An 18733-nucleotide genomic window follows, 5' to 3' on the forward strand; every position below is an offset into this window, starting at 1 on the left:
CCACATGGCTTTCAAGGCTACCCAGAAGTAAAGTGCTTTATGTGTAAGTATCTGACCTGCTAAGGAGGTCGCACGATTTTGCTCAGAGAAAGGTGCTGGGAAAAGCATTATGATTATAACTCTCTCAGGACACCCAGAGGTCGAGCAGAGTCTCATTTTTACATTAGAAATTCAAATCTCTTAGGAAATGGAAGAAGGTTCCAGACACTCTCAATTCTCTGAAACACTGCCAGAAAGCACCAGACCAGACTTATTTCAGATCACTTCAGCAAGCCCAGTTTCATCTAAGTGCTTTCATCTCAGCCAGCCCCACCTGAACACAATGTAGAAGAGATACTTGAGCTCAAACTTGGAGTAATGACTGAGTTGGCAAGGTGCAATGAGAGCCACTAGTTTCTTTTTGTTTTAAAGCCAGCTGCTGGTTTCTCTCTCACTGCACCCACCTGCTCCTTTAAAGAATCTTCATTTCTTTTAAGCCCTGGGGGGTTGTACAACAGCAGAGGTCACCCACAGCTGAGTCCCTGAGCGAAAGGCTGGGACATCTGCTCTTAGGGCAAGGCTTGGCATAAAAGAACAGAAACTCTGTCTCTGGGATGTGTGTGGAACTAAAAGATGGGATCGGCACGTGAGGCAACCAAAGGAGCTTGTGGGTATTCTCACCAATCCTGCAGGCATCAGTTTTAAAAAGCAGATAGTGGAACTACATAAAACAGTTTGTGCTCATTTACTGATGGCAGTTAGCACCTCTTTTAAGACTGAAATATGGGCCAGTGTTCAAAGCCATGTTGTTTGACTTGCCAAAACAAGTACCCTTCCTTTTTTCTTTGGAGTGATGGGTATTTTTTTTTCCCCATGGCTGCCTCTACTATGGATAGTGAGCTTTGGAGTTAAAACAGCCAAAAGCACTTATGCTTTCAAAATCTGCAAAACTCAAGATGACACAGTTGCTGATGGAAATATCCTCATTCCTGGCAGTACCAGTGGCAATTCCCATGGAGCATGGTCAAATGTAATGGAGGAGCATTTCTGTTAATGAGGAGTGACAAGCAGTGGAAAGATGGACAGAGGCCACAGGTTGTTTATATGCAGGCAGTTCTGCTCAGGTGGTCTGAACAGTTAAGAGCTCAGAGAACTGCCAGACAGAAGAGCAAAGGTGTCAAGAATTAGCACCAAGTCTTACAAACTACATAACTAGGGAGAGTCAGAGCTGACAAAAAGAGCCTGGAGGTCAGACAAGAGTAATGAAAGAGCATATTTAAGTGGGAGAGCAGCCTCTTGCAGTTGTAGAGCTGGATGCAGGGGAAAGAACTGTGTGCCAAAAACAGATGTACAGCTTCAATATAAATTTTGAGGATGCCCAAGCACAGTGATGGTTTGGAGGTAGAATATTTCTTACAGTGAGATGGCATTATATTTTCTTGGTTAGGATAGATAGTGGTGTTTACAAGCAAGAAAAATGTGTATGTATAGGGGTCTTCTAGTGCATCTGGGCTAGCATGGGGCAGAGAGAGTGTGGGCCAGGGCCTGCTGTGTAGAGGCAATGCACACAGTGCTCACCACCCAAATGGTCAACATACTCCCGAAATCTCCAAGTTAACCAGAACTATGAAGATCATTATGACTGCCAGTGGCAAGCTGTCTTCCAAAATGGAAAACATGGTTCAGAATGTTATGAAACAAGAGCTCTACAACCATTTGATAGTCAGATGAAGCCCAAACTGTTCTGAGCTCTTACTGATGCAATTCTCCTGGCAGAAGAATTAGAATGAAAAGGAGGTGGGTGAGCGATTGCCTGTGTTCTGTTCTGACAATTTGTTGGTTTGTGACAGAGTGGCAGATGGACAAAGGAATGGAAGGCAGAGGCAAGAGAAAAGAGAAGTTGATAGCCATCCGTGGGGGAAAAAAGGGTGTTTTTGATGAGAGAAATGTTTGGGAAGCAATGGGTGAGTGAAAACAATCTTCAAATTCTGAAATAGATCCTTCCATGAGGCAGTGCAGGGCAAAGGTAGCAAATCTCATTTTACATTCAGGAAAATAAATAAAAAACCCCAAACTGCTTAAGGTGGAAACTGAGTGGCCCAGAAGGCAGCTGCAGAGCCTGTCAGGTTTGGGTCAGCTGCTCTGGGCTGTTGTAAGTAGGTAAATTCAGAGGCTGCTCCTATCAACTGAAACACTCTTTAGCATTGTTCTAGGAGGTCTTAGCAAATAAAACCAAAGTAGCAATTAATAGGAAGACCAAGGGGATCTCCCCTCCTAGGAAGCAGGGCTTTGTCATTTAGACTGAAGTCTGTAGATGGTTGTGGAAGTTCGTATTGCCCTCAGTCTGGTATCTAGATGCCCTCTGCTCTCTCTGATTGCTGACCTGTTTTTCAGCAAGGTCAACTTCACATGTTAATGGAGATGTAGCATCTATGCCATGCAGCCCTCCCAGGTTTGCAAACTAACAGTTGTTTCTTCCAGGGCGGTGGGCAGACAAATGCTGGAAGAGTGAGACGAACCTTTGGCGGTGTTGGAAGAAACTTGGCAGGTGCCTGGTGCTTGGGTTTGCCTGTGGGTGCATGCCAGCTGTGATTTGTCCTTTGGTGTTCCTTCAACAGCAGGAGATGCTGAATGTTGTCAAGATTTGGGACACATTAGGCAATATACCAGTGGGCAGACTGCCTGGAAAAGCCAGGGGCCATTCCAAGAAATAAGAGGGGAGAGAGTTGAGATCAGGAAAAGGAAGGTCCACAAATATGAAGTTAACTAGCATATAGCATCCTTATTCCAAGTTAAATAAGCATCAGCAATCTCCAATGACTACTGAGCAGCCTGGCCCTCAGTGTTAAATTAATGCCAGGTTATAGTCACAATAGGAGTATGTTTTGAGGAAGAATTTGAAAGGAATAAGCTTGTTCAAAAGTGATCGACCATATACCCTGGACAAGAGGAACTGGAGTACAGGAATTACTGTAGAAGGGCTATAGTCCTTGGGAATAGGAAAGGATCCCACTGTACCTGGTGCTCCACCACAAGCAGCAGCAGACCAGTATTTGTGCATTGAAATTAACAGGGGCCGATTACATAAAGATTTTAGGATTTTTCTTGCTTTTAGACCTTTCAGAAGTCTTCCTAATATAAATCTACTGTCACTTTAGATCACTAATGAAGAAGCTTGAGTTTAAAAAAAAACTAAACAAAAATACCTTTGCTACCCACTGAGGTGTAATTTGTGGTAACTTGAAGGGAGGGCAGGAAGGGTTTCCCATGAATCCATTCAGATTCAATGGTTCTAGTAAGATCTCATGGTGGGAGCAGCAGTGTGGGAAGGCCAGCAGCCGAAAATGTCATGCACTGAAGCAATGTGGGAAAACCCACATGCCTGTGATGGTAAAGAAGATGATACCAGAAAAGTACGGAAGTACAGAAGTTGTCCCCCTTGTCTTTTACTCCGTTTCCAGATGTTCCAAATAATCCTAAATTTCAGAGTGCTGGTGCAGGTCTCTGCACTCAACTCCAACCAGTCATTTGCAGCAGCTGTGGCTGAATTCTGCCTTGAATATCCTTCTAGACAAGGACTGATGAGCATCAGGTTTTCCAGGAGAGGGCTTTCCTACAGACACCCACCCTGCACAGGCTCTCACTGTGTTCACAGTATTCTGGTGGATTTGTTAATAGCTTTTGTTTCCATTTGCTTTTCAGACTGTTTAAGCCGTCTTGGACAAACTCCTCTCCTTTTATCAGCCGTGGGGAAGGATGAACATTTAGAGTCTGTCCTGCACTACTGCCACCACATGGTAGGTTGCACAGCAGTGGCACCTTGGAAACAAGGAAGTGATGACATTACATAGAGGGAAAAGTCTTCTCAACCCTGGTAGACATCAGAGCCACTTTCCATCAGGCTAAGAGTAGGAATAATTCGATGCTTCTTCAGATACAGACAATTAGAACCATCCCCAAAACAGATATATGGACCATTTGGAGGCTGAAACATGGGGTCTGAGTCCAGCTCCAGAGCAGTGTTTGGAGAATAGACAGGTAAATCAGGAGGAACCACAATAAAGTCTAGTAAGGGCTTAGCGTAGCAAGAAATATGTAAACCTTGACCACAAAGACACACAAAGCAATGCCAAAATCAACCTGGTTTGGATAAAGCCCAAGACAGAAAAAGCTTGGAACTGGGGTCACAGGCTGGACACCTCCCAAACTCAGACTGCATGCAGTCCTTTACCTGTGCCCCAGGGGAGTACCTGTCTTCAGCAGCAGCTTGTCCACCCAGGTCAGGGAGTCGGGAGCAGCCCCCCAGAACAACAATGCAGAACATCATCACCTCAGCACAGAGCAGAATAAAATAGGAGGGCAGCCCTAACCTAGGGCATTAGGCAACTCCATGAAGAAAAGGCAGGACTGAGGGCAAGGTGGGGGTATGGATGCAACCTCAGGTGAGGCTGGTCAGGGTTATTGATGCTTATTAGCACCCTCATGACCCTGGTACCCAAACACAACCCCAAACTGGGGGCTTCAGTTCTGGTTACCTGGGCAATTTGGCAAATGAAGCAATGACAGCATGAACTCTATTTTGGTTTATAAAGGTTTAATAGCTGCTGGTCTATAATCCCTCCTCTACACAGCATAGTTTGTGCCATCAAAGTGAGCAGTCTTCCAAGGGAAGACGGACTTGCCAGCCAGCTGCCAAGCAGTCCTTTCCTGTAACAAAACTCACTCCCATTAGTGCTGGGGAGGACCCTTTCCCTAAAACCCCCAGGTTCCCTGTCAATTCCTGGTGCTTCTCCATCCACATGTACATTCCAAAAAGTTCCCAGAGTTCTTTAAGCAGATCATATGCAAGACCCACAGAGGAAGGACACCTCATAGCTGTGCCTGCCCTGGCACTGTAGAAATGTCTCCAAGGCTGCCCTCAGAGTCAGGCTGGGCAGTCAGTAAGGCAGCCAACACAACCCCTAGCTGCAGCATGCCACTGAGATGCCAGCAGGTCATTATTAAAGTGCCACACAAGCCATGGCAATGGGTGACTGGAGCAGGCAGGGCTACAGGTCACTCTTTTGTTATGGCAGAAACACATCCTATGGAGCTGCACAGCAGAGACCTGTCACTGTCACTTACTAAAGGATTGCTTTAACCTGCAGCATTTGTTGTGTTGCAAATGCTAAAAAACTGCCATGTCCCAGCAGTGTCTGTACTGAGATATCTCTGAAATTCTGCTTATCCCAAGGGAGAAGGGAGGTTGAAGGGTGCACAGCAAGCTGGGCTACAGACCAGGTGGGCACAGAGAAAGAATGAGCTGAGTGTGGCAGGGAAGAAACATGCTCCATGTGTAACTGTCCTCTCTGTTTTAGGACATGAGTGCTGTCCTGCAGCTGGAGGGGAAGAACACAGCCACTTACTGTGCTGTGATCACTAGTGCTGGGGAGCTCAGCATCGGCTTGGGAGACATGGACATCCACCATCAGATAACAGAGCAATATGTATGCACATTGTCTGATTTGTGAGTTTTTCTTAGGAGAAGGAGCATGGACCTGTGACAAAAGGCCACTGGTGAAGTTTGTGCCAGGAGGGAGTGGGTGTGCAGAGGGAACATGTGAAATTCTAAAGTTAACTGCAGACATTGGCCACTGATATAGCAGCATGACAAGCTATCAGAGCCCTCTGTTGCTGCTGGCTCAGATGGAGTTCCTATCTGTTTCTGCTCCATACAGTATCACCACTACTATCATCCATGACTCGTAGGCCAGAATCCTTGTCATTAACTTATCCAAGCTAACCTATAATTTTTGGCACCCTAAAGCCAGGTATAAATCCAGTCCACCTGTAGAAATTATATTTCTCCCTGTAGAGAAAAAACAACAAAAAACCATGAACAGAACACTGGTTAAAGCAAGTTTTCCTGTTCCGTGCCCTCCCCACCATCCTTGTTGTTTCTACACACTGAGTTGTATCAACAGAAACTGTTGCTCAGCACATCCAAACCTTCAAAAACATCAGGACTAATGGAAGCAGTGATTAAGGACTGAATCAGTGAAAGCCCCATCACTGCACACTCCTTCCCTACTCATTCTTTTATTGCCAGAACAAAAGCCTATGCTTCATGACTGACAGCAACATTGAAGTTAAGTGCAATTTACTTACCAGTGGCATCTCCATGAGGTGGAGCCTTCCTAGGGAAAAATATGGTCATAGCTCCTACTTCCATCCCCACTATGACTCCCCCAAGCCTTGGCACAGAAAAAATACCATTACATGACATATTAATTCTCCTGAGCTTTATGAAACAGCTGTGGCCAGTGGAAACTCTGAACTAGTCTTCTGCTGTAAAGTGCATTCTGGCAGCCCTTCTTTCCACCAGGACTGGCAGAGACACGGGAGTGATGCTGCATGAGTGCCCACAGCACTGGCTTGGTATTCAGGCAGTGATTATGCAGGTTAATGGCAGCTCCCCACTCTACAGCTCCACTATCCCACATCCCTCCACGATTCAGTAGGACCCAGGAGTAAAACACTCTGGTGAACAACCTGTCTTAGGAAACACTGTGCACAGAGAACATCTAATTACACATGCAGCAAGCAAAGGCACAGTGAAGCCAGGCATGGCACAGGGAATCCTATGGTGGCATTAAACAGCAGCATTTCCTTTCCCTGTAGTGGTCTAGTGATTACCAGCAACTATCTTTTTCTGCAAAGAGGGACTCTGCCACTTGAGTCCAGCTCTTGATGGCAGAAAGCAGGAGGAAGGAGAAGGGCAGGAGATAAGGCAGATGGAAAAAAAAAAATTTCCTTAGGGAATCACTCTTTTAGGTTCATTCCTGCACCTAAGCTTTGCAATACAAGTCAAAGTCCTACATCCTGTCTGACTAGCAATCATTTTGTCCCTCTGCAAGGACTCAAGCTGTTTCTCCTCTCTCTTGGATTTTCACTAGGTGTCCCAGTTCAAGGACAAGCTGTGTCAGGCTCCACTAGTTTGCATTGATGGAAATGTGCCTCTTTCCACTATTCAGTATGTTTGCCAACTAGCTAGAGAGCATCACCTAGCAGGTAAGGAGAACTTGCCCAGCCCTGGCCTTGTAGCTCCTTGTGATGTGTGTACCAAGACAGCCTGTGCACCCTCCAGCCTCTGCTGCTTGCTGAAGATGCCCAGTTCCTGTCTGACATGTCCGGTTATCCAGCACTTCTTTCTGTACTCTGTTTCAAATGGATAAATCATTTCTGCTTTCTCTTGAGTTTTTCTGCAGCTAAATCCCATAGCCCTTGGGCTCTGTGCAGGAAAGCCAGGAAATGCTGCTCTCTTTGCCTTTAACCTCAAGGCGAGCACCAATTTGAGTGCTTCTGCCAGTTTGAGCAGCAATATAGTTTGCTTCTCAGAATAAGTGCTAAAGCCTCTTTTGAGAGAAAATCTCTCCCACTTCCCATAAGTTAAGTACCCTCATCCCCTGGTATGCTGTGGAACCTTCACAAGGCTTCCAAAACCTTTGGAGTTACACCATCATTTTTAAAAGCAAATCCCAAAGAAGGTCACGGTGATCTTAAAACCTGGTAGAGGCTCCAAAACCAGCAAAGAGGAGTAACAAAACTGAATTCTGATCATATCACTCCAGAGCCAGAAGCAGCTGTCTCATTGCTGAGTGCTGGAAAGGAAACCTTGAGGGACCTTATCCCAAGCATGAGAGAAATAGTATTTGTCTCTAATAGATTACACATGTAACTCCAGTTATGCAGATCATGCTAAGCTTTCTGCATTGCATCCCGCTCTGACAAAGAGGTGAGCCACTTATTAATTAATTAACTAACCACTGCAATGTTTGTTTTGAAGTGTGCTATGAGCCAACAGATGAGAACAAGGCCTCTAAGCCATTCCTCTCAGACAGCTGGAAGGCACTCACATACATTTCCCCCAACCTGCAAGAGCTAAGAGCAATAAATCGGACCCTTGGGAACACTCTGCCAGCAGGTATTGAATACTCAGACGGATCAGTCACACTTTTAGGTAACCTAGATCCTAGAGAAAAGCATTTTCTGCTCCAACCCTTATTTCAAGCAATTTAGGTTATAACATAGGGGGGATTCATAAGTGCTTTTGGTGTCTTGCACCTTACAGCCATATCGGCAAGGGCTGTATCAACTGATGATCTACCAGAGAGCACAGTAAGCCTGGGATGGCTCCCTGTCCAAAACCAGAGATCCCATTTACCTCACTTCATCAGCTAAACAAGAGCAATCTCTTGTCCGTAAACATGAGAACACAATGCTCTGAGGGAACCTGTCCCAACAGAAATGAACCACCCCATCAAATGCAGGTGGAAATCCAACAGCATTAAGACAAGAAAGCCATACTTCAAGAAAGCTTTTTGGTCTCTACAGAGACATTTAGTCCCTTCAGGGGTGGGTTCCTCAGCATAGAATTATGGTATGGAAGTCTAACACTGGGGAATTCTGTGTTTCCCGTAATTCAAAGAAAAAAATAGTTATCAACCACATTTCGGAAGTGCTCATAAATAGTAGTAGCAGTGCTCATAAATAGGCTGCCAGCCCACAAGAAGGCCAGTTGAGGACCTTTACAGTTATAACACAGTTTTCCCTCCCTGCTCTCTGAAGAGCTGCCATCCAGGTTGGAGGATGTTATCCAGACTGCAGCAGCCTTGGCCCACCCTTTGCTGTCCCACCTGCACTGTGTGGTGGTGACCCTCGGTGCTCACGGCATCCTCCTCTGTGGCAAGAACCTGGGAGGGAGCATCTCGCTTTGTCCAGGAGCTCATGAAGAGGTAAGGGCATGGAAAACTAGCTCTGAGCTCTTACTTGCTTCTTTCTTGGACCATATGGATCTGTTGCTATTTCTGGTGGCATGGCAGCAGGCCTGGGAAACATAGCATCACTGCTGGAAAATGTATGTGTTTGCAGGGTAGAATACACAGCTCTGAAAGAAAATCAAGTTGTCTGTCCATATACTGCTGGCTCCTAGCAGCGGTGTTGATAGTCAGCTAGTTTTGAATGTGCCCATGTGAATGTTCATGAGTGCAAGCTCCACTTTCAGGAAGCTTCACTGAAATGATCTCTTTCAAAATGTGCAAAAAGATTATTGCCTCTTTTTTAGCCTTTTCTATTTTTGTCATCCATGAAGGTCTGGCATCAGCCACATCAGGCCTTATCAACTTGGTCAATTCCCACTGAATTCCCTTCTCTGTACCTACAGACTGCTGCTGCCAGTCTCTGTGCCATCCACTACCCTGCCATTCCTGTCAGCAAGGAGGAGATAGTCAATGTCTCAGGAGCTGGTGACAGGTATGTTACTTACTGCTTTGTCCTCTCCAGCTGAATATGGAAGGGCCATAATGGGATTTCTTTGAAATTCTACTGCAAAGGCAAGTGACATTCTGCTGCTTGAGGAACAGACACTGAGGAAACAAGATCAGGGCTGGTTACTGCTACTCCCTGCAAAGCTTGCTAGAAATGTCCCACGAAGCATCTTAGAAACCAGGCTTGCCATTATTAGTTTTGCTTTTCTTTGAGATCCAAGCTTTTCATGGCAATCTATGAATTAGCCTGTGCTGAGCAAATTAAATGACCTTACATCAAAGCTGTTCTTACTAACTAACTGCTTTACTCCACATTCTCCAATGGAAGTGGGGCTGCCACTTAGTAGCTAAAATGGGCCTATAAAAGCATTTCACCAGGTTCTGTATTTGCCCCTGGCAGTTTTGAAGCTCTTGCTTCAAGAGCCTGCTGTATAATTCTCCTGGCTGTTAACACAACACCACACATAGGAGTGGGAAATGACAGCTATTATTCCTAACCCTACTGATCAGTTCTATGTCTGTCAGGCTAATATTTTATTATGTTCCTTGATAACTTGACAAAATAAATGTAGCAGTCAGGTGGGGTTTTTTTTCTTCTTGCGCTGAGCACTGGAATAATTGATTCTGTCCTTTCACTGTTTTGGGCTAGACCAAAAGTCAGCCTATGACAGATACTTGCTTTTCTTTTTCTACTCTTACCTACCAGTAACTCAACATAGCAGCACTTATTTTTTCTTTTCTCAGTGAGCAGAATGAAAAGGTTTTTTGAACACACAGAATCCTTAATATTTGACTTAGGATCAGTCAGTAACTTCTTCCCAGGAAGTTAGTCCACTTAACACCGGGGCACACTCCTCGTGCCCCAGATCACCTCTGAGACGAACTGACTGCACCTGTGAGCTGGTCTTCTCACAAGAAGATCAAAGGGTTGTTCAGAGCAATAGGTATAAACAGCAGAAGAATGGGGGCTGGAGGAACCTTGCAGGGTCAGCCTGGCCTAAGGAAAGCTCAGCTTTGCTCACTACCTCTACCAAGTGTCTGCCAGCTCCTCCAGGGACACAGCCTCCTCTGCACACCACCTTCTCAGAAACAAGTACCCCTTACTGCAGGACAATTTCTTCTAGGGGATAATGTAAACTAAACATCATCTTTATGCGTTCCTTTCCCTTTTAAAAGCTAAATTTAAGGGAAGAACAAAGGTGAGACAAAGTGTGCCACTGCCAACCACCTCCACTGAGTTACACTGGCGAACTTGGAAGTTCGTTTTTCCTTCCAAAGCTATCTGAAAGCTAGGGGGCCATTACTGCTCCCATAAGTAACACTGGTTTGGAAATCCCCCTTCCTGGAATCCCCAAGTGCATGTGGGAATTTTCATAGTCCTCTTGTTCATCCAGGGATGTCCTTCCTAATAACCCTGGCTACTTCACTGAGCTGCAGAAATCCCTGCTCTATGGAGTAAGAGTGCCAAAACAGACTGGAAATGCCAGGACAGTGCATTGACATACATGCCATCTGCACAGCACATAAACTGGTAACATTGCCCAAGATGCTTGCCAGTCTGTTGGCACTTTCAAAGGACTATCACGGAACCACAGAATGGTTAGGTTTGGAAAAGACCTTTAGAGGCCATCTAGTCCAACTCCCCTGCCATAAGCAGGGACATCTTCAACTAGATCAGGTTGCTCACAGCCCCATCCATGTCCTTGAATGTTTCCATCACCTCTCTGGGTGACCTGTTCATGTTTCACCATTCCCATTGCAAAGAATTTCTTCCCCATATCTAATCTAAACTATAACACACTCACACTTTAGCCCCCATGAACCCTCACATTTCTGAAGCCCTGGTCAAGGGACAGTGCAGACCTAGAAACAGTGATCTAGAGCACTTCATGTTTGCTTCAACCCTGTGGCTCTCCTACAGCTCCAGAGATGCTGCCCAATAGCTGAGTGTGTGTGCAGGTGGCAGTGGCTGTTTGCTCTTTGTGGCTGGCTGCCCTGACAACATAAGATCACGTGCCTGCACATGGCATTGCTAGGGGATGCTCCCCCAAATATTTACTCTCAGCTTCTGGACCTGTTGAGAGATTGAATGCTTGATGGAAGTCATAATCCTCTGTGCCTTTGTTATGGATAGAAAGATGTTAAGGTAATTATTTGAAGTGCAAAAAATGAATGGTTTTTCCTTTCCCATAGATGTGCTCATTTATGCTCCCTGCCATCACATTTTCTTGCCCATGCTTCTTCCTCTCAAATGTCATTGTCTTCGCCCTTCTTTTTCACTTCTCCTTTGTCCTTTCCTAGCTTCCAAACATTATTACTAGTTAACTGTGAATAAAGAGTAGTTGTTCCCAGTCAATCCCAAACACTGCCCTGCAGGTCTTCGTGCCTCAACAGAGCCTTCCCCTGCAATCCAGGGAGATGCCAAACTCATCTCCTTCGCCTGATGGGCACCTCAGGACCTGTGTGTGACCACTGTCATTCCAAGTGATCACATAATTTTACTGGGAAATCTCAAATGGAAAACCACAGTAGAAGTCTTCCAAAATCTGAATTTCCAATCTCATTTTGGTTTTGGAATTCTTTTTCCAGCTGTGCCTGTTGTCTCTCTCACAAAGACATGGAAACTTTACCTCTCTCCCCAACCAACCCTTTGGGGAAAGGAGGGGGCATAACCAGGCACCAACAAGGAACAGAGAAGTGACAAAATAATTAGAGAGCAAGAGAAAAGTAGATCCTTTTCTCCTGCCTCACCTGGAAAACTGAGGCAAATAGAAAATGTGGTGAAAGAGGAAGTACCTCAATTTCTCAGATGAGAAGCACATAAAATGCAAATAAGTAACACTATTATGTCCTCTAAATTTAAAAAAGCAAACCCTATCCATTCTAACCTCAGCCCTTCTGTGTGACATATTCTGCTTCTCTAAGTGCTGGTCTTGGTCCAAGAGAAATGAACGGCCACGTTCCCAAGTTCAAAGCTGTTCCCGCAGTGTTCAAACCCACCTTTCTTTCTCTCCACAGCTTAATGGCAGGAGTCCTTGCAGGGATGCTTGCTAAACATGACACAGATACCTGTGTGCGGTTAGGTCTGCTGGCTGCAAGCTTGTCTCTCCGTTCCTATGAGCCCATTTCCCAAGAAATCAGCATTTCCAGTGTCAGCCAGGAGCAAGTCAAGAGCAGAATCTGGCAGGAGGTGAAGGTATGGAAGATGGACTAGAACATCGTGGCTTTCTCATCCATCACCTCCTTGCACTCCCAACACTCCTGTTTCCAGAAACAGGGCTTTGAGCTCAAGAGCTGGCTGCTTACCAGAGGATTTAGACCTTCAGTGCACAGTACTTTCTAAGGTGAAGCATCTGTGGTATGCATTTTGATGATGATTGGTATTGCACTGTTCACATTTCTGTCTGCTGTTGTTTTGTCTCCGTTCTTTTTAATTTTAATTCAATTTTTTTTGGTGGGTCACAGCAATCACAGCTTGGTTCTTCTCTCCACTGCCTGTTGACAGTGCATCTCACTCACCCCTCACTCTCCCCTCTAATGGGAACACTCATCTGTTTTGATCCTGAGTAAACCTCAGGGAAGGAGGCCCCAACCCAACCAACGTCTGTGTAAAGAAAAAGCTGGTTTCTGGTCTTTCTGATCTCCTTCTTCCCTCACCTCCAGTCCTTCTAAATTTTTTGTTAGGGGAATTTTATCTTCCTCCACCTTGTGTCACTGTTTTCTATTATCATGGTAGCTCCTCTGTCATTGACTCCTAGATCTTTAGGACCATGTCTGTTGAGCTGGGCGCAGCAGCAGCTTATGCTCTTGCTCCTTACTCCTGGTTTCTATCCAGGAGGCCCCATGGACTATAACCTGTGGCCAAGTGCAGCTGGCAGGCACATGAAAGCCACATTTTCTTGCTCTGAAGTCCAGTGCCCCTGGAGAAAGCAGGCAAGATTAAGCAAAGAGGGGTAACCAGGGACCAGCTGCTGCTCTTTAAAAGATGACAAACTCCTTGTTTCACACACCTTCCTCTGAACCTGGGGCCTCCTTCCTCCTCAGTCCAGAGAGTTTTCTGAAGTGAAAAGGAGCAGAAGGAGCAAGGCCATCTCTTGTGGAAGCAATGAGGAAAAGTCACCTTCTCTCTCTCGGCTTATAATGTGCAGGATGCAGCTGTGGGCATCAACAGTTCAGTAAACACTGAAACTCATTAAAACTAATTTCTAGTAGAGTTGAGTCTTGGTGCTGGCTGGCTGGTTCTTGAACCTGACTGATAGTAAGTCTGGAGTACAGACTAACCCTCTGTTTCATATAGAGACCACACATCAGCAAGGACCCTTGCTTGAGAAGCAGATTCTTAATGTCTGACATGGCACAAAAGCCAACCAAAGCTTGGTCAGGGCAGCCCTAACACCATTCTACTGGGTGGGCTCTCCTGTTTAAGAAGTGAGCTCCCACTGCAATGGATGGAGGCATTAACTAGGTGCCTTTCCTCTACCCAAGATCATTTTCACCACCAGGCTCATAGCAACTCCTCACCTCTGAGCCTGCCACCTTTCCACCAGAGACACAAACATTTACCAGCAGACCCCTCTGTACTAAGACCTTGCAACCGCGGTTTAGCTAACAGACTCTATGCTCAGAAGTGGGAGATGCCACGCACCCAGGCACAGGCATGTATCTGTCACTGAGTAGGGACAGGGTGGCTGTGGCAGGAGGGTGCTAGAGTGTTTGGGAACACAAGGGAGGAAGTGGGGCCCACTCAGGCAGCTGGGTTTGCTCACAGGGAGGGAGGTGAGACACAGTAGGGGCGGGGAAAAAGGGCTGTACCCCCAGGGTATGTCCCTGCACTATAAAAATGACTTTGGCTGGATCCAGAGTCAGGGAGGAAAAGCAGCTTCCACCTCTACTCCTGCCTTCAACAGCCTTGTCCAGGCAGGAGGACCCCAAGCCAAGCCAGACCCTGAGGATGAAGATCCAGGTGCTGGTGGTCACTGCTCTCCTCCTGGTGCTGCTCTGCTCAGCCCTGGCACCATCCGAGGCACTGGGGAGTTGGGACAGCACCCTGGAAAGGCAGCCAGGAGCTGGGGGACTTCGAAAAGACCCTTGGCCACCTGGAGATGGAGGGGACAAGCTGCCTAGGCAGGGGTCAGAGGGGAGCCACCCTCCAGCCAGTGCATGGAAAGCAATGGGAGAGACATACCCCAGCTCCAGGTCCCCCAGGAAGGCCATGACCAAACCTCCACCGGGCAGTGGGGAGGAGGTCCCTGCCGGCAAGCCCTGGAGGCTCCCACTGCAGCCCTCCCGCAGCAGGACTGCAAGGCTGAGCCACCACCTGAAGGACTACTGGAAGTTCAACAGTGACACGGTAAGCACAATCCACCCTTGGCCAGTGAGGGTGAGGGTTTGCATGGAGGGTTTGCAGGGTGACTGGGGGGAGGTGAGGTGTCAGCCAGGAACAGGCAGGACTGAGGGCAGCAGGAGCAGGTGCTGAGCATGCCATGACTCTGCAAACATCGGGTAGAAAAGTTGCTTTCAGGCCATTCCTCCTGAGCTGCCTGCAAAGGTGCCAGTCACCTCATGGCCTCACAGCACCGCGTGCCTGCTTGCAGTGCCAACAAGAGAGATGGGTGGTGACACCCCTAAAACCTCAGCTGGTACCTGGCCCGGCTTCAAGCAGAGCTGTTGGCTGTGCATGCAGGTTCAGGAGGTTAGCGTGGGTCTGACTGCACTTGTGCTGTCCTCAGAGCTGCAGGGACAGTCCTGCTCCAGCCCCAGCCCCTGCAATGCACCCTGGCCCCCAAAGGCTGCAGTGCTATCGGTGAAGCTCTCTGAGCTCTGCAAATGGGGGCACTGTGCCCTGATGCTCCTCACTGCGCTAGTGGGCACAGCTCCCTGCCCAGAGAGAGGCACAGATCTTCTCTGCCTGTGGGAAACCTGTTCCACAGGCTAAGCACGGCATCCCACAAATAACCAACTCCTCCTTTATCAAACCCAAAACGCCTTTTGGTGGCACACAAGTAGATCTTGCCTTAACCAAGAAGTGCTGGGTGACATCATGCCAGGTGCTGCTCTGCCAGGGCAGGTGACACCACAGCAAGACAGCAGAAGCACCAGAGGGGTGTGTGTTGTGGCTGTAGGGGCCACAAAGCTGCTTAGCATGTTTTCTGCCAAAAGCAGTAATGCACTGCCCCTGGAACCTCTTCCTTGGGCCCCAGCTTCTCCAGCTCCTTGCATAAAGCTGCTGTTCCATAGCTTGGTGAGCTGCTTGTCCTTCTACCACAGGTTTTACTGCAGTATTTTACCATTTTTATTGAAAACCAAACATCCAGCAGCAAACACTCATCCCATTCCATCATGCAATCCTCTGCAACTTGGCTTTGCATTCTTAAGACAGCTTCTCTGCCCTGCCCATCTGGGGGAAATGATTTTGAGCTCTTCCTCCTCCCAGACATTGCACTGCTGTCAGCTTGAGTGCTGGAGCCAAGAGACCTCAGCAGTCGCAGTCACAGTCCCAGGGCTGAGCACAGCACATCACCCCCAAATGACCATCTCAATGGCTGTGGGGCATGTGCACCTCAAAAGGAGACCTTCTGACTTTACCATAGGCTGCTCCCAGGTAGCCCCAGCCAGTGCACAGTGTCTTCAAGGCTGCGAATGGCACAGGCTCCTCAGGGCCAGCGCTCTCGGCAGTGGGAGCACTGTGATGCCATGGCTGTGACTGGGGCTCCTGGGCTTGGGGCTGGGCATGGCTGGACATCAGCAACACAACCACCACTCTCCCTCTCTCTGCAGCACTCCTGCCACAGCATCCAGTCCCGGCCCTGCCAGAAGCCCTCCGACTGCAGTGGATGCCTGGGGCTCTATACCTGCAAGCTGCCTGCTGGCACCTGCAACCTGAAAGCCATCTCCAGGCAGAGAGGTAGGCTGCAAAGCCCACGGCAGCTGGCACTGGCGACACCCACATCCAGCCCAGCGCATGCACAGCCCTTTGGCTGCACCACTCCGAGCTCAGAGCTGAGCTGCTCTGTGCAGGGGTCTCCCGCCAGCACTGGCCACCAAGTGATGAACAAACAACTGCATGGTGAATGGGACATTCCCATAACTTTCTGTAAGGGCTGGCACTTGCCAGGTGTCCTGGGCTTTCACAAGACACCAACAGCCTCTGTTGGAAAACCCAGGAGGGGTATAGGGCTCAGGGTGTAGCCAGTAGCTTGGGAGTCAGCAAGTGCAGTCCTGCACATCATGGGCCCTGCAAAGCTGCTTGCACTGGTGTGTGAGATCTGCTTAATTAGCCGGGAAGCATCAGGGAGCAGAGATTGCAGCTTTTAATGTTTAACCAGTTTCCTGGTTCTCTAGTACCCTTTGGCAAATCCGTACTGCCCCTAGACTGGCCTCTTGCCTCCGCACGTTTGTCTACACCCTACATGTGGTCGTGCAACAGAAACTCATCCAAGGCTACTAAACACACAGACACGAGCTCGGGTGCAGGAAACCCCTGGTTGTGGTGGTGGCAAGTTTAACGATTTGTGGATGTATAGTACAGTATAGTATAGCAATAGTATAGTGTGTGTATGTATTATATAGGAGATACCCAGCATACATGCTCTGTTCATAGTCTTCTCTGGCCACCTGCTGTTGGCAGCCTGCACAGGAGGCATGTGCCCACGGTCAGACCCAGCACAGTTGGTCTTACGGCTTTTCTTTCCAGGTGGGTTTCTCCGAAGCATCCAGAGCCCAGAGGGACATGGAGCCCTGCTCATCTTGGAGCAGCACAGCTCGAAACAAAGCTGAAGAGGTTGTCTTGCAGATGGAGATCAACACTTTCTGTCTAGAGTTTCGTTTTAAATCTTTAATGACACAGCTGTAAATGTTTCTTTCAGTGCACTTCTTACGCTGCTGCTTTTTAACACCCCTCTTGGATTTTGTATACTATGTAGACTTGATACCCACTTCCTGAGAGTGGCACCGAGTGGCTACAGAGCCCTGTGCTGGCAGAGCCCCCTTGGAGCCCCTAAATGCAACAAACAGGGCTATTTCACAACCCTTTTTAATTTCAGCTGTTAGGATACTGCAGTAAAAGCTGCCAGTATCTCAGCACGCTCACACGTGAGTTCAAACTGAGCTAAGCATTGCACATCCTGGGATCCCTCCCAGCTCCTTAGCACAGCTCCTGCCAAGGCGAAGTCCCATGCTGCTGAAAACATCACTTGAGAAGGAGAATACTGAGTCCCCAGGAACAGGCAGGGCAGTGTGGGACCATGTAGGAGACCTGCTTCTGGCTGGAGCCAAGCCACAGATCTGCTTTATTTAGCACCCCACAGAGCTTTGCAACCATCCTGGCACCTTTGCATGTATGGGTGCATCCTACCTTGGCAAAACCTTATTGTGCTTCCATTAAAACCATCTTTTAAAAATGAACCAAAGCACAGCATTTCATTCACCCTGAACCCCACTGCAGTTCCCTTCAGTGGGCCACCACCATCCCCTGTGACAAACTAGGCTTGAAGTAGTGCCAATTTTGCTCAGGATACCCAAGGACCAGCCCCCACATCGTGCACCTGGTCACCCCTGTGGGAGCCTGACCCTGGGGAGGGAGTGGTAAATGCTACTGGCTTCTCTGAGCCCCTCTACTGCTGCTTCATCTACCCACACACAAAAGTTGGGGAGCAGAGAGCTGCAGGTGCTGCCCACATGCCTCCTGTCCAGTGTGGCACTGCGGCTGTCCCAGGGCTCAACACAGAAACCACAGAGAGGTTGAGGTGGGAAGAGGCCTCTAGAGGTCTTTAGGGCCATTCTCCTGCTTAAGCAGGGCCATCTAAAGCCATTTGCCCTGCCTATCTGGAACCCAGAGAGCGGCACACGTCACAGACATGAGCCCTTCTGCTGGATGCCAGTGAAGGATGGTCTCTCCAGCACTCCTGCCACCACCCATCACCACCCACTTCCTCTGTCCTTAAACACCACACAGGAAGAGGGGGCTGCTGTAGGAAACTCTGGAAATCCAGGCTCCAAAAGATTCACAGAGCAGCACTGGACCCACTGCTCCCCCTCCATTATGGATTGGAGTCAAGCTCCTTTGAACACTGCTGCTGGTCAAACAAGGCCATCTCACCTGCAAAGCCCACTGACCACAGGGGCATGTGGATCATTTTCAAACCCTCCAGGCAGCCCTGTGCAGCCCAGCAGAGCACAGCTGCTCACAGGATAGGCTTTCACCCTGCAACCCCAAGGCAGCTGGCAAAGAGACTTCCCTGCAAAGAGCACAGGAGACTCAAGGATGCTCCAGATGCTCTTGACTGCCCTCACAAGCAGTGCAATTGTAACAGCTTTCATGCCTGCTGGAAAAAAGCCCTCACCCCACCTCAACTTTGATGCGTGTCCCGACACCTCCTCACCTCTCCTCCCCACTGAAACAGAGGAGAGGCTGGCAGGAGGCCCTACCTTCTCCCAACCAGGAGCACAGA

The 18733-nt window shown here is 48.1% G+C and overlaps 1 protein-coding gene across 1 annotated transcript in view; it reads left to right on the plus strand.

Moving 5' to 3' along the window:
* The window catches only part of LOC103810069 (pseudouridine-metabolizing bifunctional protein C1861.05-like), a 22732-nt gene extending 10234 nt beyond the window's left edge, over positions 1-12498 (plus strand). The window contains exons 11-18 of the mRNA XM_009082954.1: positions 2461-2527; positions 3682-3776; positions 5337-5465; positions 6915-7029; positions 7805-7942; positions 8587-8753; positions 9182-9270; positions 12303-12498. Of these exons, the coding sequence (XP_009081202.1) occupies positions 2461-2527; positions 3682-3776; positions 5337-5465; positions 6915-7029; positions 7805-7942; positions 8587-8753; positions 9182-9270; positions 12303-12498 (996 nt within the window). The remainder of the gene's footprint in view (positions 1-2460; positions 2528-3681; positions 3777-5336; positions 5466-6914; positions 7030-7804; positions 7943-8586; positions 8754-9181; positions 9271-12302) is intronic.
* Positions 12499-18733: the final 6235 nt, after the last annotated feature.

The sequence above is a fragment of the Acanthisitta chloris genome, unplaced genomic scaffold (genome assembly GCF_000695815.1).
Source record: "Acanthisitta chloris isolate BGI_N310 unplaced genomic scaffold, ASM69581v1 scaffold9589, whole genome shotgun sequence".
In the NCBI taxonomy this organism is placed as follows: Eukaryota; Metazoa; Chordata; class Aves; order Passeriformes; family Acanthisittidae; genus Acanthisitta; species Acanthisitta chloris.